The sequence below is a fragment of the Stomoxys calcitrans genome, chromosome 5, assembly GCF_963082655.1.
Source record: "Stomoxys calcitrans chromosome 5, idStoCalc2.1, whole genome shotgun sequence".
Classification (NCBI taxonomy): domain Eukaryota; kingdom Metazoa; phylum Arthropoda; class Insecta; order Diptera; family Muscidae; genus Stomoxys; species Stomoxys calcitrans.
In genome coordinates this window covers 99548530-99568644 of record NC_081556.1, presented here as the reverse complement: position 1 = coordinate 99568644, position 20115 = coordinate 99548530, and the positions used below count along the sequence as shown (strand labels likewise).

The 20115-nt window shown below is 42.5% G+C and overlaps 1 protein-coding gene across 1 annotated transcript in view; it reads left to right on the top strand.

Moving 5' to 3' along the window:
- LOC106093927 (cyclic nucleotide-gated channel rod photoreceptor subunit alpha) overlaps window positions 1-20115 on the top strand; it is a 162815-nt gene that overhangs the window by 103979 nt on the left and 38721 nt on the right. The window contains exon 4 of the mRNA XM_059370094.1: window positions 19447-19598. Within this exon, the coding sequence (XP_059226077.1) occupies window positions 19447-19598 (152 nt within the window). The remainder of the gene's footprint in view (window positions 1-19446; window positions 19599-20115) is intronic.

Below are 20115 nucleotides of genomic sequence, written 5' to 3'. Positions count from 1 at the left end.
AAGCTTAAGTTAGGAATTCCGTGCTACTTACAAAATAGTAATTGTTTTCAATACCACTCCCCTACGTTTGTTCATATCTGGTATTGTGTCCCCACCTAAGTGTCGGTATCTGTTTGACGCGTAAGGCGGGCAATGACAGAGAAAAAGCCCCAACGTCCCATCATCTTCACCGCATGCCCTACAAATGCTATCACTTGCCGCACCGATTTTGCATAAGTGAGCTCGTAGTCCTATGTGTCCTGTTATGATACCAATAGCTATACTGACCTCCTTCTTGCTTCCTTTCAGTAATAGCCTCGTCTTCTCACGATCTGGATCCCCCCATAGGATTTTCGCCGTCCTACCAATCGTTTCGCTGTTCCACAATGTTGCATGCGCATTCGTCGTCCACTCCCTTTACTCGGACTGCGACGATCCGACAACTCTTGCCATCACCGCCAAATCGTCTGCCCTTTCATTTCCCCTTACTCCGTTATGGCCCGGCGAAACCCAAACCCACACGATACGGATTTCTCAGAGAAGGCGTTAATCTCTTTCCTACACTGCAAGATTGTTCATAACCTTACCGTCCTGGTTGTAATCGCCCTTATGGCCATTTTACTGTCGGCAAAAATGTTCACACTCGACGTCCTCGTGTTAGCAACACACCACCTCACGCATTCCGTGATCGCCCGGATCTCCGCCCGCAGGACCGTATTATAGTCAGGCAGTCTAAAACAAATCTCAGTCCCTGGGTTCTCAATGTAGACCCCTAGGCTCACTCTGTCCTCTAGCTTTGATCCGTCCTACGTTACGTCAATTCAAGACTGTGCCGATGGCAGCAGTGCCTCGTTCTCGACTTCAAGGTTCATCTCAGGTATCCTATCGGAGCCTCTTCCCTTCCTTCCAGGTTTCCTATCGACGCCGCGATTATACCGCAATGGTACCATCGCCTAAAGTCTCATTGCCGCAGTGGCTGCCTCACACTTAATCTGTATATCAATGGATCGAATATCTAGAATAGTCTCCAGTGCCCTAGTGGGCGTGGTCCTCAACGCTCCGCCTATACCAAGACAATATGTTCTCTGAACCTGTTGTATGGTCCTTATGTTGCACTATTTCTACATTGCAGTCCACCAAATTACTGAGGCGTCAGTAAGTACAGGTCTAATCTCTAAGCTCCTGATATATAGAATAGAAAGATTCTTCTATTTTATCCACAACCTCGTGCAGGGCAGTCTCCACCGACCTTCCCTTGACATAGGCATGCTGTTTGTATTTAAGCAGGTCGCTGGATGTCCTACTCTTTATTATGGTGTCTAGAATACGTTCCACAATTTTGAGTAGAAAGGACGTAAGGCTTATGGGTCTGTAGGCATTTGGTGTCGCATAACTTGCCTTGCCGGGCTTGGGTATAAACACCACCCTTGCCTCCTGCCGGAGTATATGCAAGTCCTAGGTACGCTGTGAAAATTTTTGGCCAGATAGTCTGATACGACGTGCTCTGTTAAAAAGTCTGCGTACCTCTTTCTCAATATTGCGAATCTCTCCGGTCATCCAGGGTTTTTCTTGGGTTGATTTCCTTTCCCGAAGAGGACAACTATATTCGAAGGATATGTTGCAGTCGTAATCCTGTTAACATTTTCGCCACTATCTTCTATGTTTGGACAATCTAAATTATCTTGGCCAAGTCTTCTTCTGAGTAGCCTTCCGAATTTTGTCCAGTTGGTCTTCAACTTATTCCGGAAGCTTATCGGATTTGGTGCTGGCCGTGCTATTCTAAACCTAATGTACCGATGGTCTGAGAAAGAGTGTTCCATGGAGAACCTCCAATCCTGAACCTCATCGATTAGATTTTTCGAATATATCGTCACATCTAATACCTCCTCCCTAATCCTATAAACAAAGGTAGCGGTGTTACCAATATGAAGTTTTATTAGGTCGTTAGTATTCAAGAACTCTGCCAGGGCTTGGTCCCTCTTATTAGTGTTGGTGCTACCCCACGAAATGTGGTGAGAGTTCGCTCGCACCCTATTAGTACCTCGTTTCCTGTCTTTTTTGATCTCCTCACCAACCGTTGCAGCTCAGACGTGGGTGGCGGTGTCGGAGAGTCGAAAGGCAGATAAAGTGATGGAAGGTATGCTCCACCGTCTCCCTGTCTCACCACTGTTGCATCCGACGTTGACAACTCTGGGGAAAAAATATAATTCAAACTCACTGGTCCTCCAGTAAATGGGCATCTTGGGAGTAGGTGCTGATCCCATCGTCTGCTCCCTGTTCTTTAGACTGCATTGACTTTCCTGTCACTGCACTGCCTAATGTCATCGTTTTAGGTTATTTTTGCCCAGTCTAGTCTTCCCACTCTTTATAACCGACGGGTAATGGTTTCATCGTCGGGTCCCTGTTCGTTAATCTGTATTGGGTTTCCGTTACCTGTACTGCCTGATGTTTCAATATTAGGATCTTTGCCTATCCTAGTCTTCCAAATCCTAAGTAAATGGGCTTCTTGGAAGTAGGTGATGGTACCATCATCGACTCCCTGTTAATTGGGTTGCATTGAGACTCATGTCGCTGCGCTGTCTAATGTTTCAATATTAGGATCTTTACCTATCCCAGTATTCCGAATCTTGAAGTCGGTGATGGGTCCGCCGTCGGGTTCCATCCATCCGTCTAATTGTCAAAGCTCCACTTTTCATTTTCCTTTTTTTTAACTGTCAACTGTTAGTAAAGTGCAAAAATTTAAAACTCTTACACAAATAGGTTTCAATAATTGAAAGTTTGCGGCAACAAAAAATACTTTTCTGCTTTGTAAGCATCATGAATTGTATTTTCCATTTTAAATAGCTATAAACCTATAATAGTTACTCTGTTACAAACTCAATGACCAATTAACAAAAAGTCCTTCCTCTTGTTTTCAAGATTTGCAGACATTTTTTTTTTTTTTTGTTTTTTCCTACAAGTATGACAACCTGTTTCAATAAAAGTTATTGACACATTTTATTTACTTGATTGCCCTCCGTTCCGCTCAATTTCACTTTTCATTTCTGTACTCTTGTCTTGATTGTGATTTTGAGGTCGTCATTGCCGTTGCCGTTTCGTCTTTGGACTGTGTGTTAAGTGAGCAATTGTCCTTTAATTAGTCAACATTACTTTTGCAACATCATTTTTTGATGAGTCGTCAATACTGTCATTAAGAGGGAGAGTAAAGCGAGGGGCTCAAAGTTTATTTATCTTTTATTTGCTTTTCCGTCTTCTTGTCCATCTTCAATATTGTTATCAAATGGCAAATAGAGCTGAAATCGTTTTCATCTTACGATGTTCCAATTAGTAGCTAAAAATGTCTGCTCTTTGTGTATTCGCATATTCCTTAAGGACAATAGAATGCGGAATCAAACAAGTAAAAGCGCGTAAAGTTCGGCCGGCCCGAAACATAAACGCCCTCCACCATGAAGGAGAAGAGATGACAAATGGAATTGCTAGCAAATGCCGATCCAGACAGCTGAACAGCGTGTCTTCTCAAACACGATCGCGTGTATCCTGACGAAATTATCCCCTCTTGTTCGCGTATGTTTTCTGAGGTGATTATCTTGTGATATGTCTGCAAGTTCCCCTGTAGATCCTAATATGAACATAGAAAGTGTTCGACTGTCTCCTCCTTATCCTCGTTGTAAGAACTTTTGCATTAATCGTTTCGCAGAATTCCTATGTGTGTCGCCTATTGCCTATGACACAGTACACGGTTATTACTCCCGAACTAGTATCAACTAACCTCTTAGCAACAGCCAGCAGCTTTTTTTTGTCCTTCTTCGGTCGACATTAAGTCATAGCTTCCCTCTTTGTACACAAGACCTTCATCCGTTATTTCATTTTCCAGACTGCATGTGGAATTCAAGGTCGTGTGCCGGAACCCAAGTCCGGATCCCCCTTAGGATTTTCGCCGTCCTACCGTCTTTTCGTTTCGCTGTTCCACAGAGTTGCATGCGCATTCGTCGCCCACCCCCTTTACTCAGACAACGTCGACCCGAAAGGCTTCGGGTAAACCAAGTTTAATGACGTCAGTCATCTGACCTTCTCTGACAAAGCTTCTGCCTTTGTATTCCTCCTTACACCGGTTTGGGGCGGCAACCAAACGATACGGATTACGGACGATGGCAGCAGTGTCTCGCACTCGTCTTCATGGTACAACTCAGGTATCCGATCGGAAACCTCTCACCTTTCTTCCAGGTTTCCTATCGTCGCCTCGATTATACCGCGATGTTATGTGCTGCTCCCATCCTCAATCCATTCTCCCATCGCCTAAAGTCCCATAGCCATGGTTGCCTCACACTTAATCTGTATGGGTTGGATATCTATTGGGTTGCCCAAAAAGTAATTGCGGATTTTTCATATAGTCGGCGTTGACAAATTTTTTCACAGCTTGTGACTCTGTAATTGCATTCTTTCTTCTGTCAGTTATCAGCTGTTACTTTTAGCTTGCTTTAGAAAAAAAGTGTAAAAAAAGTATATTTGTTTAAAGTTCATTCTAAGTTTTATTAAAAATGCATTTACTTTCTTTTAAAAAATCCGCAATTACTTTTTGGGCAACCCAATAAAATAGTCTCCAGTGCCCTAGTGGGCGTGGTCCTCATCGCTCCGCCTATGCCAAGACAACATGTTCTCCGAACCTGTTGTATGGTTCTTATGTTGCACTTTTTCTCCATAGCAGTCCACCAAACTACCGAGGCGTAACTTGGTACTGGTCTACCCACGCTCCTGTAGAGCCAGTGAACTATCATCGGATTCAGGCCCCATTTCGACCCAACTGTCCGTCTACATAGTGTCCAACATCTGTTAGCCTTCCCAGTGCTCTCCTGAATGTGACATTTCCAATTCAGTTTCCTGTCCAAGATCACACCTAAGTATTTGAAACCGTCAGATATCGAAATCGTCTTAATGAGGAAACGTGGTGCGTTAAATTTACCCACCTAGGTCTTCCTCATGAACTGGCATATTTCAGTCTTCTCTGGGTTAACATTGAGACCCCTGGGTCTAGCCCAGTCATATACCACATGCAAGACCCTTTCGGCCCTTCTTTATAGCTGGTTGGGATCCTTACGCCATGGAAGTTTTATAACATCGTCTGCGTAACAGATGGGCTCAACTCCATCCTCAGTTGGCATCTGTAATAGGTCATCTATGGTGGACACCCATAGGAGTTGCGCACCCCTGTGGCGTGCTTTGTGCTACTTTCTCCCTTATATTTATGCCATGGGATCCACAATTTATCCACCTCTTCCCTAGCATATGGTTTATCCAGTCTCTATGGACCGGGTCCACCTGGTATTGGTCTAAGGATTGGATCAGTGTGTCGGTCCGCACATTGTTAAAAGCCCCCTCGACGTCAATGCATACCACCAGTGTGTACGTTTTTCCATCGATGAATTCTTCTTATTTATGCACAACCTCGTGCAGGGCAGTCTCCACCGACCTTCCTTTGATGTAGGCACGCTGTCTGTATTTAAGCAGTTCATTGGATGTCCCACTCTTTATCATGGTATCCACAACGCGTTCCATGGTTTTGAGAAGAAAGGACGTAAGGCTTATATAGGGAAGGGATGGCACCTCAGACAATTCGACTCAAATATGGATATCAAATTAATGCTGCACTTCCAAATCCCTTTAATTTGAGCCCCATATTGCCATGGCGGGTAAATATGAACCGTTTTGAGGGTGTTTTGGCGCTTCGGCTGGGCGGCCACCGGCAATTTGCACTGAAAATAGATATCAAATTCGTTCTATATTCCCAACGGAAATGAAGCTCAGTTTAGGGGGTGCTTTAAGGCGTACCCCAAAACAATTGGTTCCAAAATTGAATATCATATTCGTTTTCTACTCTCAAATACCTTTCATTCCTATATTGTAATAATGGGTCAAGTAACCCATTTGACGTTTCTTTAGGAAGGAAAGTTCCACCTGTACTTGAACGCAAATCTACTGCCTAATACTTTTCATTTGAGTTCCATATTGACATGAACTTCGAATATATCTGTTTAGAGGAGTTTTGGGGTTGGGGTGGGACCCGCTGGGTACTTGGACCCAAATTTTAATACCAAATTCGTTTTCTGGTCTCCAGTACCTTTTAGTTGATACCCTTATTGTGCCCATCGGACCACTTATGGATATGGGTGGGGTTTTTGGGGATGAGGGGGAGGGTCCGCCTCCACCCGATATCTAAAAATTATATAGCCTATGTTTCCTTCCACACAAACGTACATAATCAATGAAAATTTTAAAATCGGTTCAGCTAAGTTTCATGTAGTCATAATGGATCTAATGGCGTTTTTGAGGGGTGGCGTGATCCCCTATACTTCGATCAGATTTTGTATGCCAGATTCGAAATCTACTCCCGAATACCTTTCATTTGAGCTCCATATTGAAATGAACGTCCAATATGTTTGGAAGAGTTTTGCGGTTGGGGCGGCCCGAGTCTTAAGCCTCTAGAAATAAAATCCGATTTATAGGCAGCTATATCAGGTTATGAACCGACTTAGACCCTAGATGACATACTTGTTGGAAGTCTAAACAGAACACCTTATGCAAAATTTCAGCCAAATCGGATAAGAGTTTCCCCATCTATAGACACAAGAAGTCCAAATCGGAGATCGGTTCATATGACAGCTATATCAGGCTATGAACATATTGGGATCAGCCAAATCAAAAAATAATTGCGCCCTCTATGACAGCTAATCAAAACATGGACCCATATGGCCCATGCTTTACACCTTCGAAAATAAGCGTGATTTCGACAGACAGACGGACGGACAGAGGACAGAGTGGCACAGATATGTCTACACACCTTTTCATACATAGCAGTTATGTAAACTGGCAGTAACGTTGCTAAGATATGATTATCCTCTAAAAGTTTTCAAAAATGCAAATTTTGCAATAATTTTCACAAATTATAATACTGAGGACCATGATAAACAGTTTAAGTTTCAATAGACATTTGATAGAAAAACTTTTTCGTATTGTATAACGTGTTTTTTGGGTGGTGTATGCAGACTTTTCTGTACCACTGTATATACATTGTTGGGTCTCAAACCTATATTTCGATGTGTTACAAGCAAATGCAAATTTTTTGCAAATTTTGCCCATGAATATTCCACTAAGGAACAGGGCAAACTTCTCACATATCAATGAGTGCAGTCCGATTCAAGTTTAAGTTCAATGATAAGGGGCCTCCTTTTTATAGCCAAGTCCGAACGGCATACCCCAGTGCGACACCTCTTTGGAGAGAAATTTTATATGGCATAGTACCTCACAAATGTCGCCAGCATTAGGAGGGGAAAACCACCGCTGAAAATTTGTTCTGATGGTCTCACCAGGATTCGAACCAAGGCGTTCAGCGTCATAGGCGGACATGCTAACCTCTGCGCTACGGTGGCCTCCGAGCGGAATGACGAAATTATGGTGAAGGTTATAAAAATCATATTTCATAATGGCCAATCCTTAGCTTTGTAAGAAATCTAAATTTGTTTAAATTCTGCTTGAAAACCACACTTTGAAAAAACATCCCTTAGATGTTTGTATACGTTTTTGTTTCCAACTTTCATTATAACAAAGCCTTTGCCGTACCATGCATTGTTTCCGCAAACATGAGAATTTTGCAACAGATTTAAATTTTGTAATAAATTGCCCTTGCACAAAGTGTGGAATTGTTATGCGTTAAAACAATTGCATTGTCATTATGTTAAAAAAAAGATAAAACACACACAAACACACACACACATACATTGTCGTTCAAAAACAAACAAAAACACAAAATTGCTCTTGCTGCCAAACTGCTGCAATTGCCATTACTTTGCAGCGATGGCTCAATCTGTGCAAACAATCTAAATGGAAACCAAATAAAATCACAAACACACTCTGAAATGTGACATTACCACAATTGCCTTCTTCGGCCAACATTACCGCAATCATTGTTGTGTTTGTGTTTGTGTTTGAATTGTTGCTCGGTCCGATGAGTTGCTTTTGTTGGGTGTTTTGCAATATGACACCGGGCAAATAATGACTGCAACGTTGAGTGGTCGGTGGTCAACGCAACACTAATACGCCCCCCAGGCTGCCGTATCATCCATCCATCCACCAAGCTCTGCACTAGCAACAACAGTAGAAATGCATGTGTGTTTGAGTTTCTGCCTGTGTAAATATTCATGTACAGACATATGGCCTTTGGGAATTTAAAAATTTAACAAAAGTCCATAGAATTCAGTTACACTTATCTTGAGGACAGTGGGATGGGAAAACCCCTTATCAATGACATATGTTTAGGTAAAGATGTAAAAAATCGTATCAAGCCATCTCGAAACTGGGTGTGAGAAAATTGAGAAAAAAAGGCAGAAGATGTAACTATCGAATAAGCAAAAAATAATTTGAGTGGGGATGTTCACTATAGCCTAACCTATACCTCGAAAAAATTGTATTCCGTTCTAAGTTTGGCTTGAAAAGTTGTTTCATATTTGCCTTAATTTGCTGGAAGATTCATTTCGATCCGTAATTTATGGAAGCTTTTTAATTGTTTAATTTATTTTTTAACTGTTCACCAATTCACATGCGGGTTTGTAAGGTTTGGGCATTTCATTACCCGTGTAAAAAATTTTTTTTATACCCTGCACCATAGGATGGGGGTATACTTCTTTCGTCATTCTGTTTGTAACTACTTCAAATATTCGTCTGAGACCCCATAGAGTACATATATTCTTGATCTTCGTGATATTTTATGTCGATCTAGCCATGTCCGTCCGTTTGTCCGTCCGTCCGTCTGTCGAAAGCACGCTAACTTTCAAAGGAGTCAAGCTAGACGCTTGAAATTTCGCACAAATACTTCTCATTAGTGTAGGTCGGTTGGAATTGTAAATGGGCCATAGCGGTCCATAACCTGATATAGCTGCCATATAAACCGATCTTGGGTCTTGACTTCTTGAGACACTAGAGGGCGCAATTCTTATCCGATTGAAAAGAAATTTTACACGACGTGTTTTGCTATGATATCCAATAACTGTGCCGAGTATGGTTCAAATCGGTCCATAACCTGATATTGCTGCCATATAAACCGATCTTGGGTCTTGACTTCTTGAGCCTCTAGAGGGCGCAATTCTCATCCGATTAGAACGAAATTTAGCACGACGTGTTTTGTTATGATATCCAACAACTGTGCTAAGTATAGTTCAAATCGGTCCATAACCTGACATAGTTGCCATATAGACCGATGTTGGGACTTGACTTGTTGAGCCACTAGAGGGCGCAATTCTTATCCGATTGGAATGCAATTTTGCGCGACGTGGTTTGTTATGTTATCCAATAACTGTGCCAAGTATGGTTCAAATCGGTCCATAACCTGATATAGCTGCCATATAATCCGATCTAGGGTCTTGACTTCTTGAGCCTCTAGAGGGCGAAATACTGATCCGATAGCAAAGAAATTATGCATGACGTGTTTTGTTATGATATCCAATAACTGTGCCAAGTATGGTTCAAATCGGTCCATAACCTGATATAGCTGCTATAAAAACCGATCTTGGGTCTTGACTTCTTGAGCCACTAGAGGGCGCAAATCTTATCCGATTTGAATGAAATTTTGCACGAAGTATTTTGCTATGATATCCAACAACGGTGCCAAGTATGGTTCAAATCGGTCCATAACCTAAAATAGCTGACATATAACCCGATCTGGGGACTTGACTTCTTGAGCCTCTAGAGGGCGCAATTCCTATCCGATATGGCTGAAATTTTGCATGACGTATTTTATTATGACTTTCAATAGTTGTGCCAAATATGGTTCAAATCGGTCCATAACCTGATATAGCTGCCATATAAACCGACCTGGGATCTTGACTTCTGGAGCCTCTAAAAGTCGCAATTTTAATCCGATTTGGCTAAAACTTTCTACAACAACTTCTGTCACAACCTTTAACATACGTGTCGATTATGGTCTGAATCGGTCTATAGCCTTATACAGCTCCCATATAAACCCATCTCCCTATTTTACTTCTTGAGCCTCAAAAGGGCGCAATTTTTATTCGAATTGGCTGAAATTTTATACAACGACTTCTACATTCAGTTTAATTATGGTTCGGACCATCGGACCATACATTTATATAGCTCCACTATCATAGCAATTTTTTTTCTTTTATCATATGTTTGCCTAAAAAGAGATACCGGGAAAAGAACTAGACAGATGCGATCCCAGGTGGAGGGTATATAAGATTCGGCCCGGCCGAACTTAGTACGCTTTTACTTGTTAAATGTAATTTTTATACATACCATAAATTGCGGTCAGATATGTGTTAACACATCTGTTTCGTGTACAGATAAATATTTTACATTTGTACTGCGAACAACACACGTACATGCAACGTGAAATACTTTACTTACGCAATCTCGTATGTATCAAGGTATGTACAGCTTGCAGGGGCGAAATATGCGAGCAAAATACCGAAGGCCTTTGGAAAGTCATTGATGCTATTGTTGCAACAAATTAACCAACGTTTATTACCAGGAACATGCAGAAGGCACAAGATGTTATCACGGATCGGGAAATATCAGCGAAATGATATGTGACTGGAGAAGAGCTGGATGGCCATAGCTACTTTTATCATCGTTACATTAGTTTCAACCTTGGAGAAAATACCAAGGAAGTGGTCTCTCGGCTAAACTGATGAAGGCAAAATTGCAAATTTTGCCCATGAACATTCCACTAAGGAACAGGGGCAAACTTCTCACATAACAATGAGTGCAGTCCGATTCAAGTTGTAAGCTCAATGATCAGGGGCCTCCTTTTTATAGCCCGAGCCGCGTGCCGCAGTGCGACACCTCTTTGGAGAGAAGTTTTACATGGCATAGTACCTCACAAATGTTGCCAGCATTAGGAGGGGAAAACCACCGCTGAAATTTTTTTCTGATGGTCTCGCCAGGATTCGAACCCAGGCTTTCAGCGTCATAGGCGGACATGCAAACCTCTGCGCTACGGTGGCCCCCTTGCTGATGAAGCCGAATAGGGATAAATTTTTGGCACATATTCTGCACGGCTATCCTTGTGCACACAAAAAGGAAAAGTGGAAACTCTAGACCTGAAATGGGAGTGGAACGTCCTAAATGAATCGCTTAAGTATGCATGTTCTAGAGCAGTTGTTGTTATTGTAGCAGTTGGGTGTGTTCTATCTTTCGTTTTGATAAAAGTAACTGTACCATTATTACTAATAAAACCGTTTGGAGCTACGATATCCCCGGTAACAAAAGTTACATAGACTTCTATACGGACGGTTCCAAACTAAACGACCAGGTGGGCTTTGAACAGTACTCTAAAGACCTAGAACTGATCATATCGAAAAGGTTACCCGACCACTGCAGTGTGCCTCAAGCTGGGATCCTTGCAATTAAGGAAGTGCTGTAATGGCTAAGATATAATGTCATAACGACGATTGGCATAAATATCTTCTCAGGCAGCCATTAAATTGCTGAAGAATGTATTTCTGAACACAAAAACCGCCCTCGACTGTCGCAGATCTCTCAACGAGATGGCTGAAAAGTTCAAAATTCACCTGTTCTGGGTGCCTGGCCACAGAGATATCCCAGGGAATTCTAAAGCAGATGAGCTCGTGAGACTAGGAACTACGTTACACATTTCAGGGATACTGGAATCTGTGGGTATGCCTCTAGCGACAGGAAAGCTAAGTGTTCAAGGCCAGGCCCCCCGAAGGGCAACGAATGATAGATGGTCACAAAAAGGGGGCTGTGAGCATTCCAAATCTATGTGACCTCATCTAGACTTGAAGAGGTCTACTGCTTTGCTATCGTTGGCTAGAACAGACGTCTCAGTCATTGTGTCCATCTTGACAGGTCAGTGTCAGACAGACTTAAGGTTGTCCGCCACGACTTTTGCAAAAGCAGTTAGAACATCGAATAAGGAGAGACTAAAGAACACCTTCTGTGGGTGCTACTAGCAGTTAGGTTCTCATTTCCTTGAGAACCTGCCTGATTTAGCGTATGTGAACATTCGCAATTTATAGGGCTTTTTAAATCGATCTGGATGGTTCAACGGTAGGAACTAGAAGACATCTTCCTTCTTCTGTTCCTGTGGTATCACAATGGACGAACACGTCTTAGTGAGCCTGATGGCTGATGGCTGCCACTTACCTAACCATCTTTCGTCTGCTTGAATCTGTTGAGTGTTCAGATGCAGGAACTCTGCGACTAAGATGGGGTGCGTCCAGAGGGATATGGGTCTGAGTCGAGTGGGTCTGGCTGGGCAGTAAAAGAGGTGACGTGTGATGTGTGTCGTGTGGTCCCTGATCACAATCGGGACATACATCTTGCACGTCTGCATCAATCCATGCTCTGCAGGAATTGTGGCGGCTGCATCTGCCGGAACCTTATTGAGTCAGAACTGCTTTGGTTTGCCGGGGTAGGTCAATTTCTTCAGTTGCAACTGGAGGCGGTCGTTCTCCAAGGACTACATTCACCCGGTAGCTATTTATTGCATCAGCTACGGTGCCTGCATGAATGTTGTCGAGAACCGCTTGATATGCCGCTTGATCTAGAGGTTCTCTTTTGTACCGCTGGACATCACGCTCCTAGATCATGTGTAGGCTTCTGGGCGGTGGATATTTATCCACAAGATGATGATTTGGTTGGTCTCTGCGATAACAGCCCAAAAGGTATTGCTTAGGCAGTTATGTCTTCGCACTGGTAGGATCTTTGTCTCCTAATGGAGGTGGTCCACATGAGAACTGAGGAGACAGCCCGTCGCTGTTTGAAGGGCGGCATTCTGACAGATCTGAATATTATTCCACTGCGTGTCACAAAGTTGACGTGACCACACTGGCGCTGCATAACTTACCACAGACCGGCCAATTGCTTTGTACGTGGTCAACAAGGTTTCTTTGTCTGCACCCCAAGTGCTGCCAGCGAGTGACTTGAGGACCTTGTTTCTACTTTTGACTTTATCGCAAAATGCTGTGGCATGTGGGTAGAAAGTGTAAGAGCTGTCAAATGTGACGCCAAGTATTTTGGGACTCTTGATGGTCGGAATCATTTCTCCATCGACCATCACAGTCAGCACGGCATTCACCTCACGCGTATTTGTAGTGAACAATGTGGCTGAAGATTTGGTGGCAGATATCTTCAGATTTCTTGCAGGGAAACATGAGGCAAGTTCGTTGAGGCAGACGTTCAACCTATCGCAGATGTCAAGGAGGGTCAATAGCTGGATAAAGCTGCCATATATACCGATCTCCTTGGACCATAAAAGCAGCGTTTATTACCATATTTCGCTGAAATGTGCCACAGTGAGCTATACTAGACCCCACGACATCCGCGTACAATTTAGCTCTAATCGGTCTATATTTAAATTTGTCATATATAAACACTCGGACAGCACTCATTGTGGAAAATTTTCTCTGTTTCTCAATGGGCAAATTTGCATTTGCAAGTGGTGAGCACAGTTACTATGTTATCGTTGTTACAATGGCAGTGTTCTAGACAGTGTGAATTACACGATTGGATCTACGATAACTATGGCAATACGAAAGTTGCAGCCTAGACAACTAGATGGGTCCTAGGGTATACTTTGAAGAACTAGGTGAGTTCATATCGAGGATGGTTCACGACCACTGAAGTGTGTGTCATGCGGGATTCTTGCAATTAAGGAAGTGGTGCAATGGATAAGGTATAATTTCGTAATAATGGCATAAATACCTTCTTAAACAACCAGGCAGTCATAACAACTTTGGGGAATGTTTTTCTGAATTCAACAACCGCCCTGTACTGTCGCAGATCTCTCTATGATATGGCGGAATAGTTCAAAATTCTACTTTTGTGGGTTCCGGCGCACAGAGATCTTCCAGATCTTGTGAGGCTAGAAAGTTTCTGGCACATTTGAGGGGGAACTGTAATCCGTGGGTATGCCTTTACCGACAAGTAAGCTAAGTCTTTAGGATAAGGCCCGAAGGGCAACACAAGAATGGTGGTCACAAAGTGGGAGTTAGGAACACTCCATAACTTTGTGGCCCAATCTAGTCTTGAAGAGATCTACCGCTTTGCTATTGCTGGCTAGATCAAACGTCTCAGTCATTGTGTCCGTCATGACATGTTGCTGTGGGATCGGAAAACATGCTAATAGACTGAAGGTTGGCATGCAACGACTTCTGCATTAGGTGTGGGGACGTCGAGTAAGAAAAGACTATGGAACATCTGTTGCGTCTATGTTCCGCATTGTCAGCAGAAATATAGATAGACATCTGCTATCATTAAACTATCTCTTTTTAGAGGAGTATTAGAAGGCTTCAATACTCAGATATGACGCCAGCATTTAGTGAGACGATAGCCACTGCTGAAAATAGTCTTTTGATGCTTCCCTCATAAACTAAGCCTTCTTTTTATGCCCACCACCATAGTCATTCCGTTTTTAACACCTCGTAATATTCTTCTCGACGTCCTGAGTCGATTTAGCCATGTCCTTCCGTCAGTCAAAAAAATGATAGCGGTCGAACAGGTAAAGCTAGCCGCTTGAAATTTTGCACAGATACTTGATATTGATGTAGGTCGTTGGGGATTGCAAATGGACCATATCGGTTTAGATTTAGACATAGCTCCCATATAAACGGATCTCTTGATTTGACTCCTTAAGCCCCTGGAAGCCGGAATTTTTGTCAGATGTGGCACGTAGTGTTCTGTTAAGACTTCCAACAACTGTGTCAAGTATGGTTAAAATCGGTGTATAACCTGATATAGCTCCCATATAACCCGATCTCCTGATTTGACTTTTTGAGCCCTCATAAGCAGCAATTTTTGTCCAATGTGGCTGAAATTTTGCATGCGGTGTTCTGTTACACCTCCCAACAACTGTGTCAAGTATGGTTCAAATCGGTCTATAACCTGATATAGCTCCCATATAACCCGATCTCCTGATTTGACTTCTTGAGCCCTTACAAGCCGCAATTTTTGTCCGATGTGGCTGAAATTTTGCACGTAGTGTTTTGGTATGACTTCCAACAACTGCACTTAGTAAAGTCCAAATCGGTCTATAACCTGATATAGCTCCCATATAACCCGATCTCCTGATTTGACTTCTTGAGCCCCTAAAAGCCGCAATTTTTGTCAGATGTGGCTGAAATCTTGCAAGTAGTGTTCTGTTATGACTTCCAATAATTGTGTCAAGTATGGTTCAAATCAGTCTATAAACTGATATAGCTCCCATGTAAACCGGTCTTTCGATCACCCTTGTTCGGATTCTGAAAGCTTTAATATTTGCTGGTTTGACAGATATTTGGTATGTAGAATAAATTTATGCCCTACAACAAAATTTATTTTGTATGAATTTTTAGCAGTTCCATGGTGGTGGGTTCCCAAGATTCGGTCCGACCGAACTTAGCACACTTTTACTTGTAGACGTTCAAAAAGTAATTTGGGCCTTATGGAATTTGAATTTTGTTCCGAGTAACAATCCCACACACAAAAATCTTTAAAATATATTGTCAACATCGAATAGCCCCAAACACAATGGCCACTTTAGTTCTTGATAGTACTGTCATGTAAGTGCTATTGGTTGTGGCCATTTGTTGGCCTTACGTTTGAGTTTGTTGTTAATGCTCCACTATCCGCGCCATCCAACCAGCCATATATAGCCAACCAACAAACCAGGCGTCAGAGTCTCTGTGGCCTTACACAGCGGTTATAATAATGGTTCGATAATAATTTCCGCACATTGAGCAGGAAGTGATATCATGCGTGTCCTACGTAAGCGAAAGCAATTGTCCAACAATATGCTGCAGTTTAAGTTTATACCATAAATACTTATTTATCCCATACATGGAGTTGTGCATGCACTTGAGTGCATGAGCTTCAATGTAAACATGAAAGTACAACCGGCTGTCAGTGGATTTACATGCAACGGGTCATTAGCATCTATGGCATTTGCAGCTTTCCGACTACGGGCTTTCGAGTGGTATCAGTTCGTACTTTTTTCGTACTATTCGCTCTTCCGATCATGCCATCTTCACATCCCAAACTCTCTGGTTTGTAGGACAATCATCTGGTTTTGTGAACTTTACCATGAATTATAAAATTTTGTGACAAAATCTACTATCCCCAATCCATTATCGGTCTTTCCCTCTTGTAGGTTAAAGTTTTCCGAAAGTTGCGGAACTTATACATTCTCTCTAGGTGCTCTCAAATCTTGAACTGTACCTCCCTACCTTAATATTTCCTTTCTCTTTTGTTTGGTCTTCAATGTGCCTTTATAGTCTTCCACCAAATGTCTCTCTCGCCTTTTAGTGTAGCCCTTTATGACCTACAAATGCTCAACCAGAATTCCATTAAAATAAAACCTTTTGCCAGCATGGCCTCACTTTCATATCATCAAATTGAATATTAATCATACGTGGTAGCGTACCGTACAACGATGGTGACGACATGAGACAATGTGTATTTGCCATAACTCATACGCACTACTGGCCTGATGCTTCAGGTGTTCTTAGCTAAATTGAAAATCAACTCGCTGCGCAGAGTTCTAAGTAGGAGAGCAGTGGTAAGCATTTTAGCACCTGTCCGCGGGCATATAAATTAAAACTGATTGCATTTTCAACCAGCTGGTTTGAGATTGGCTGGCAAACTAAATTTTCCCATTACTGGAATGGTTGCATCAAAGGCAACCATACGTAAGTACCATCATGCAACTGAGTATGATGCTTAGGTTATAGAAGATTTTGAATGATGCAGTTTCACCGGTACACTCCTTCAGATGGTGTCGATGCTGATTAGTATAGGGGTCCATTCAAACAAATTTCTTTCTGGGATCAATGCTTAAGCAAAATGTGCCGTTACGCCTTACAAGAGGTTGATGAAACTTGGTCAGAAGGTGCACTAGATTCGGTAGACAAGGCAGATATCGTTTCTTAACCAATGATGAATACATGGATTTCAGATCTCTAATCTTTACTTGGAAGATCAACCACCTACTGGAAGATTTGAGAGAAAACTCAGGCTGCCTCGAAGCCCTCAACGGATGCCCTAAACGGATTCAATAAGTTGAGGCTAAATGTATATGGAAGGGGTGAAGTTGAGGACGACTCAGCAGTTGCTGCTGAAGCCTGATCAACTCCAAGAAAGGTGAAAACAAGAAATCAACCTCCCTTGACCAAAAAGCGCCCCGATATAAGTCTAGATGAATCGGGCACACTCCGCTGTGTTTTCTTTCACTCTCTATGTGAGTTTAGGTTAAAGTGGCAGTCTGCCATCAGATTAACTTAAAAGTTTTTGTCCACTGTGATACCACAGGATTAGACGAAGGAAGATGCCTTCTAGTTCCTACCGTTGAACCACCCAGATCGCTTTAAAAAGCCCAATAACCTGGGAATCTTCACATCCGCTAAATCAGACAGGTTCTCAAAGAAATGAGAACCTAAAGTGGAACTCCTTCTGACTGCTAGTGCGGAACACACATATCAAAGGTGTTTTATAGTCTCTGTTTCTTCAAACGTGTTTTCCAATTTGACGGTGACCTGTCATGGCGGACACAATGACTGAGACGTCTGTTCTAGCCAACGATAGCAAAGCGGTAGACCTCTTCAAGTCTAGATTAGGCCACAAAGTCTTGGAATGCACACAGCCCCTCTTTGTTACCATCTATTATTCGTTGTCCTTCAGTGCTGGTCCTGAAAACTTAGCTTACGACCCCTTCTGAATCATCTCGACAATCTGAGTCTATCTACCCATGTCCATCCGTCCGTCCGTCTGTCGAAATCACGATAGCGGTCGAACGCGTAAAACTAGCCGCTTGAAATTTTGCACAGATAATTCTTATTTTTGTAGGTCGTCGAGTTGCCCCAGATTTGGAAGACTAGGATATGCAAAGATCCTAAACATTAGGCAGTGCAGTGACGGGAAACTCAATGCAGCGTAAGGAACAGGGAGCAGTCGATGATATCATTACCCATTCCTAAGAAGCCGATCTAATGGAGGACCAATGATTGTGGTGATCTAGGTAAACCTCCATCGGAGCGAGACAGCTACTCACGCTCTGATGCAGAAAATCGGCAAGGGCAAGATTCATAGGCCATGGATAATAACACAGGGAGACGGTGGAGCACTCCTGGCATCACTATATCTGCCTTTCGACTCTGCGAAACCGCCACCTATATCGGAGCTGCAACGGTTGGTGAGGAAGGCAAAACAGATGGGAAATGAGGTAATAGCAGGGTGCGAAGCAAACTCTTATCACATTTCGTGGGGTCGTATCAACACTAATAAGCGGAGGCAATCCCTGGCAGAGTTCTTGAATACTAACGACCAAATGACACTTAATCTGGTAACACCACTACCTTTGTCAATAGGATTTGGGAGAGGATAGAGGCCACCGTAGCGCAAAGGTTATCATGTCCGCCTATGACGCTGAACGCCTGGGTTCGAATCCTGGCGAGACCATCAGAAAAAGTTTTCAGCGGTGGTTTTCCCCTCCTAATGCCGCCAACATTTGTGAGGTACTATGCCATGTGAAACTTCTCTCCAAAGAGGTGTCGCACTGCGGCACGGCGTTCGGACTCGGCTATAAAAAATGAGGCTCCTTAACATTGAGCTTCAACTTAAATCGGACTGCACTCATTGGTAGGTGAGAAGTTTGCCCCTGTTCCTTGGTGGAATGTTCATGGGCAAAATTTGTGTTGTTGTTGTATTAGATGTCAAATACTTAGGTGTGATCTTGGACAGGAAACTGAATTGGAAGTTTCACATTTAGGAGCGCACAGAGAAGGCTCACAGATGTTGTGCGCTATGTAGACGGGCCGTAAGCTTGAAATTAGCCTTGAATCCGAGGCTCTACAGGAGCGTGATTAGACCGATACTTACTTACGACTCAGTAGTTTGGTGGACTGCTATGGAGAAAATGTGCAACATAAGGACCATACAATAGGTTCAGTGAACATGTTGTCTTGAAGCGGTGAGGACCGCGCCCACTAGGGGTAAAGGGGTATCGATCTAAACACGTTTTTAAATGTTCACCAAAGTCGGGTCAGATATAGATAAAGCTCTCAAATATCCTTTCCTTACTGGTTTTTAAATTTAGTTCTTTATCTTTGGCCCAAAGCAAGGACACGTTTTTGGCAGTATATTTTGTAGCATGGAGGTTTGAACATGAAGCAAAGAAATTAGTCTTAAATGGTTACGGTGTTAACGCTATACGCCAGCAGCTTGTAGCCTGCTACTGAAAGCTCCAAAAGTTGTCGTTCGACTGTTTTTTCAAAGCCCACACATCGAAAACAATTGTGCTTATTTTAACTATCGATTTTCTAATCAATTGAAAAACTTTTGTGGTTTTATTAAATCTCATCCGATATAGTTTCTATTGACATGAATAACCTCTCATTATTGATTTGGCAATTTGTTTTAGTCATTGTTTGTTTTAATTTTGAAATGTTTCTCCTTTTCCCATTGCAGCCAAATTGGATGGCGTGAAAACGTATATGCGTATGCGACGTGTGCCCAATCATCTGCAGGTGAAGGTCATCAAATGGTTCGATTACCTGTGGCTGACGCAAAAATGTTCCGACGAGGAACGTGCCGTATCATGTCTTCCTGATAAACTAAAGGTAAATATTGTAGTATAGCATGCAGAAACTAAACTTTTTTTTCCACATATTGGGTAAGCTTAAAAAGATGGGCAAATATTTGTAACAAGACCAAATTATAGTAGTATACGAATATGTGTACAAACACTTTTTTTGAAGTGGAAAAATCAATAATTTAACAGACCAAAACGAAGTTTTATAAGTTGAAAGTTTTAAAACAGAGACACAAAAATTTTCACAAAAGCATCATCTATGGAGTTTTTTTTTCTACAGGATAACTTGCACGAAGTTTACGAATTCAAACGACCACTCACCACGACGAATTATCTTGCATATCACTTAAGTCATATCCACAGATTTTCCTGTTCTTCTGGAACTTGGAAGGTCGCTTCTAGCCTTGCAAGCTCGTTTCGTCTAAAATTTCCGGGGATTTCGTTTCTCCCTATGGGGGACACAGTAGCGCAGAGCTAAGCTTCAAATGATGCTGAATGCCTCGAATCCTGGCGAGAACATAAAAAACATTTTCAGCGGTGGTTTT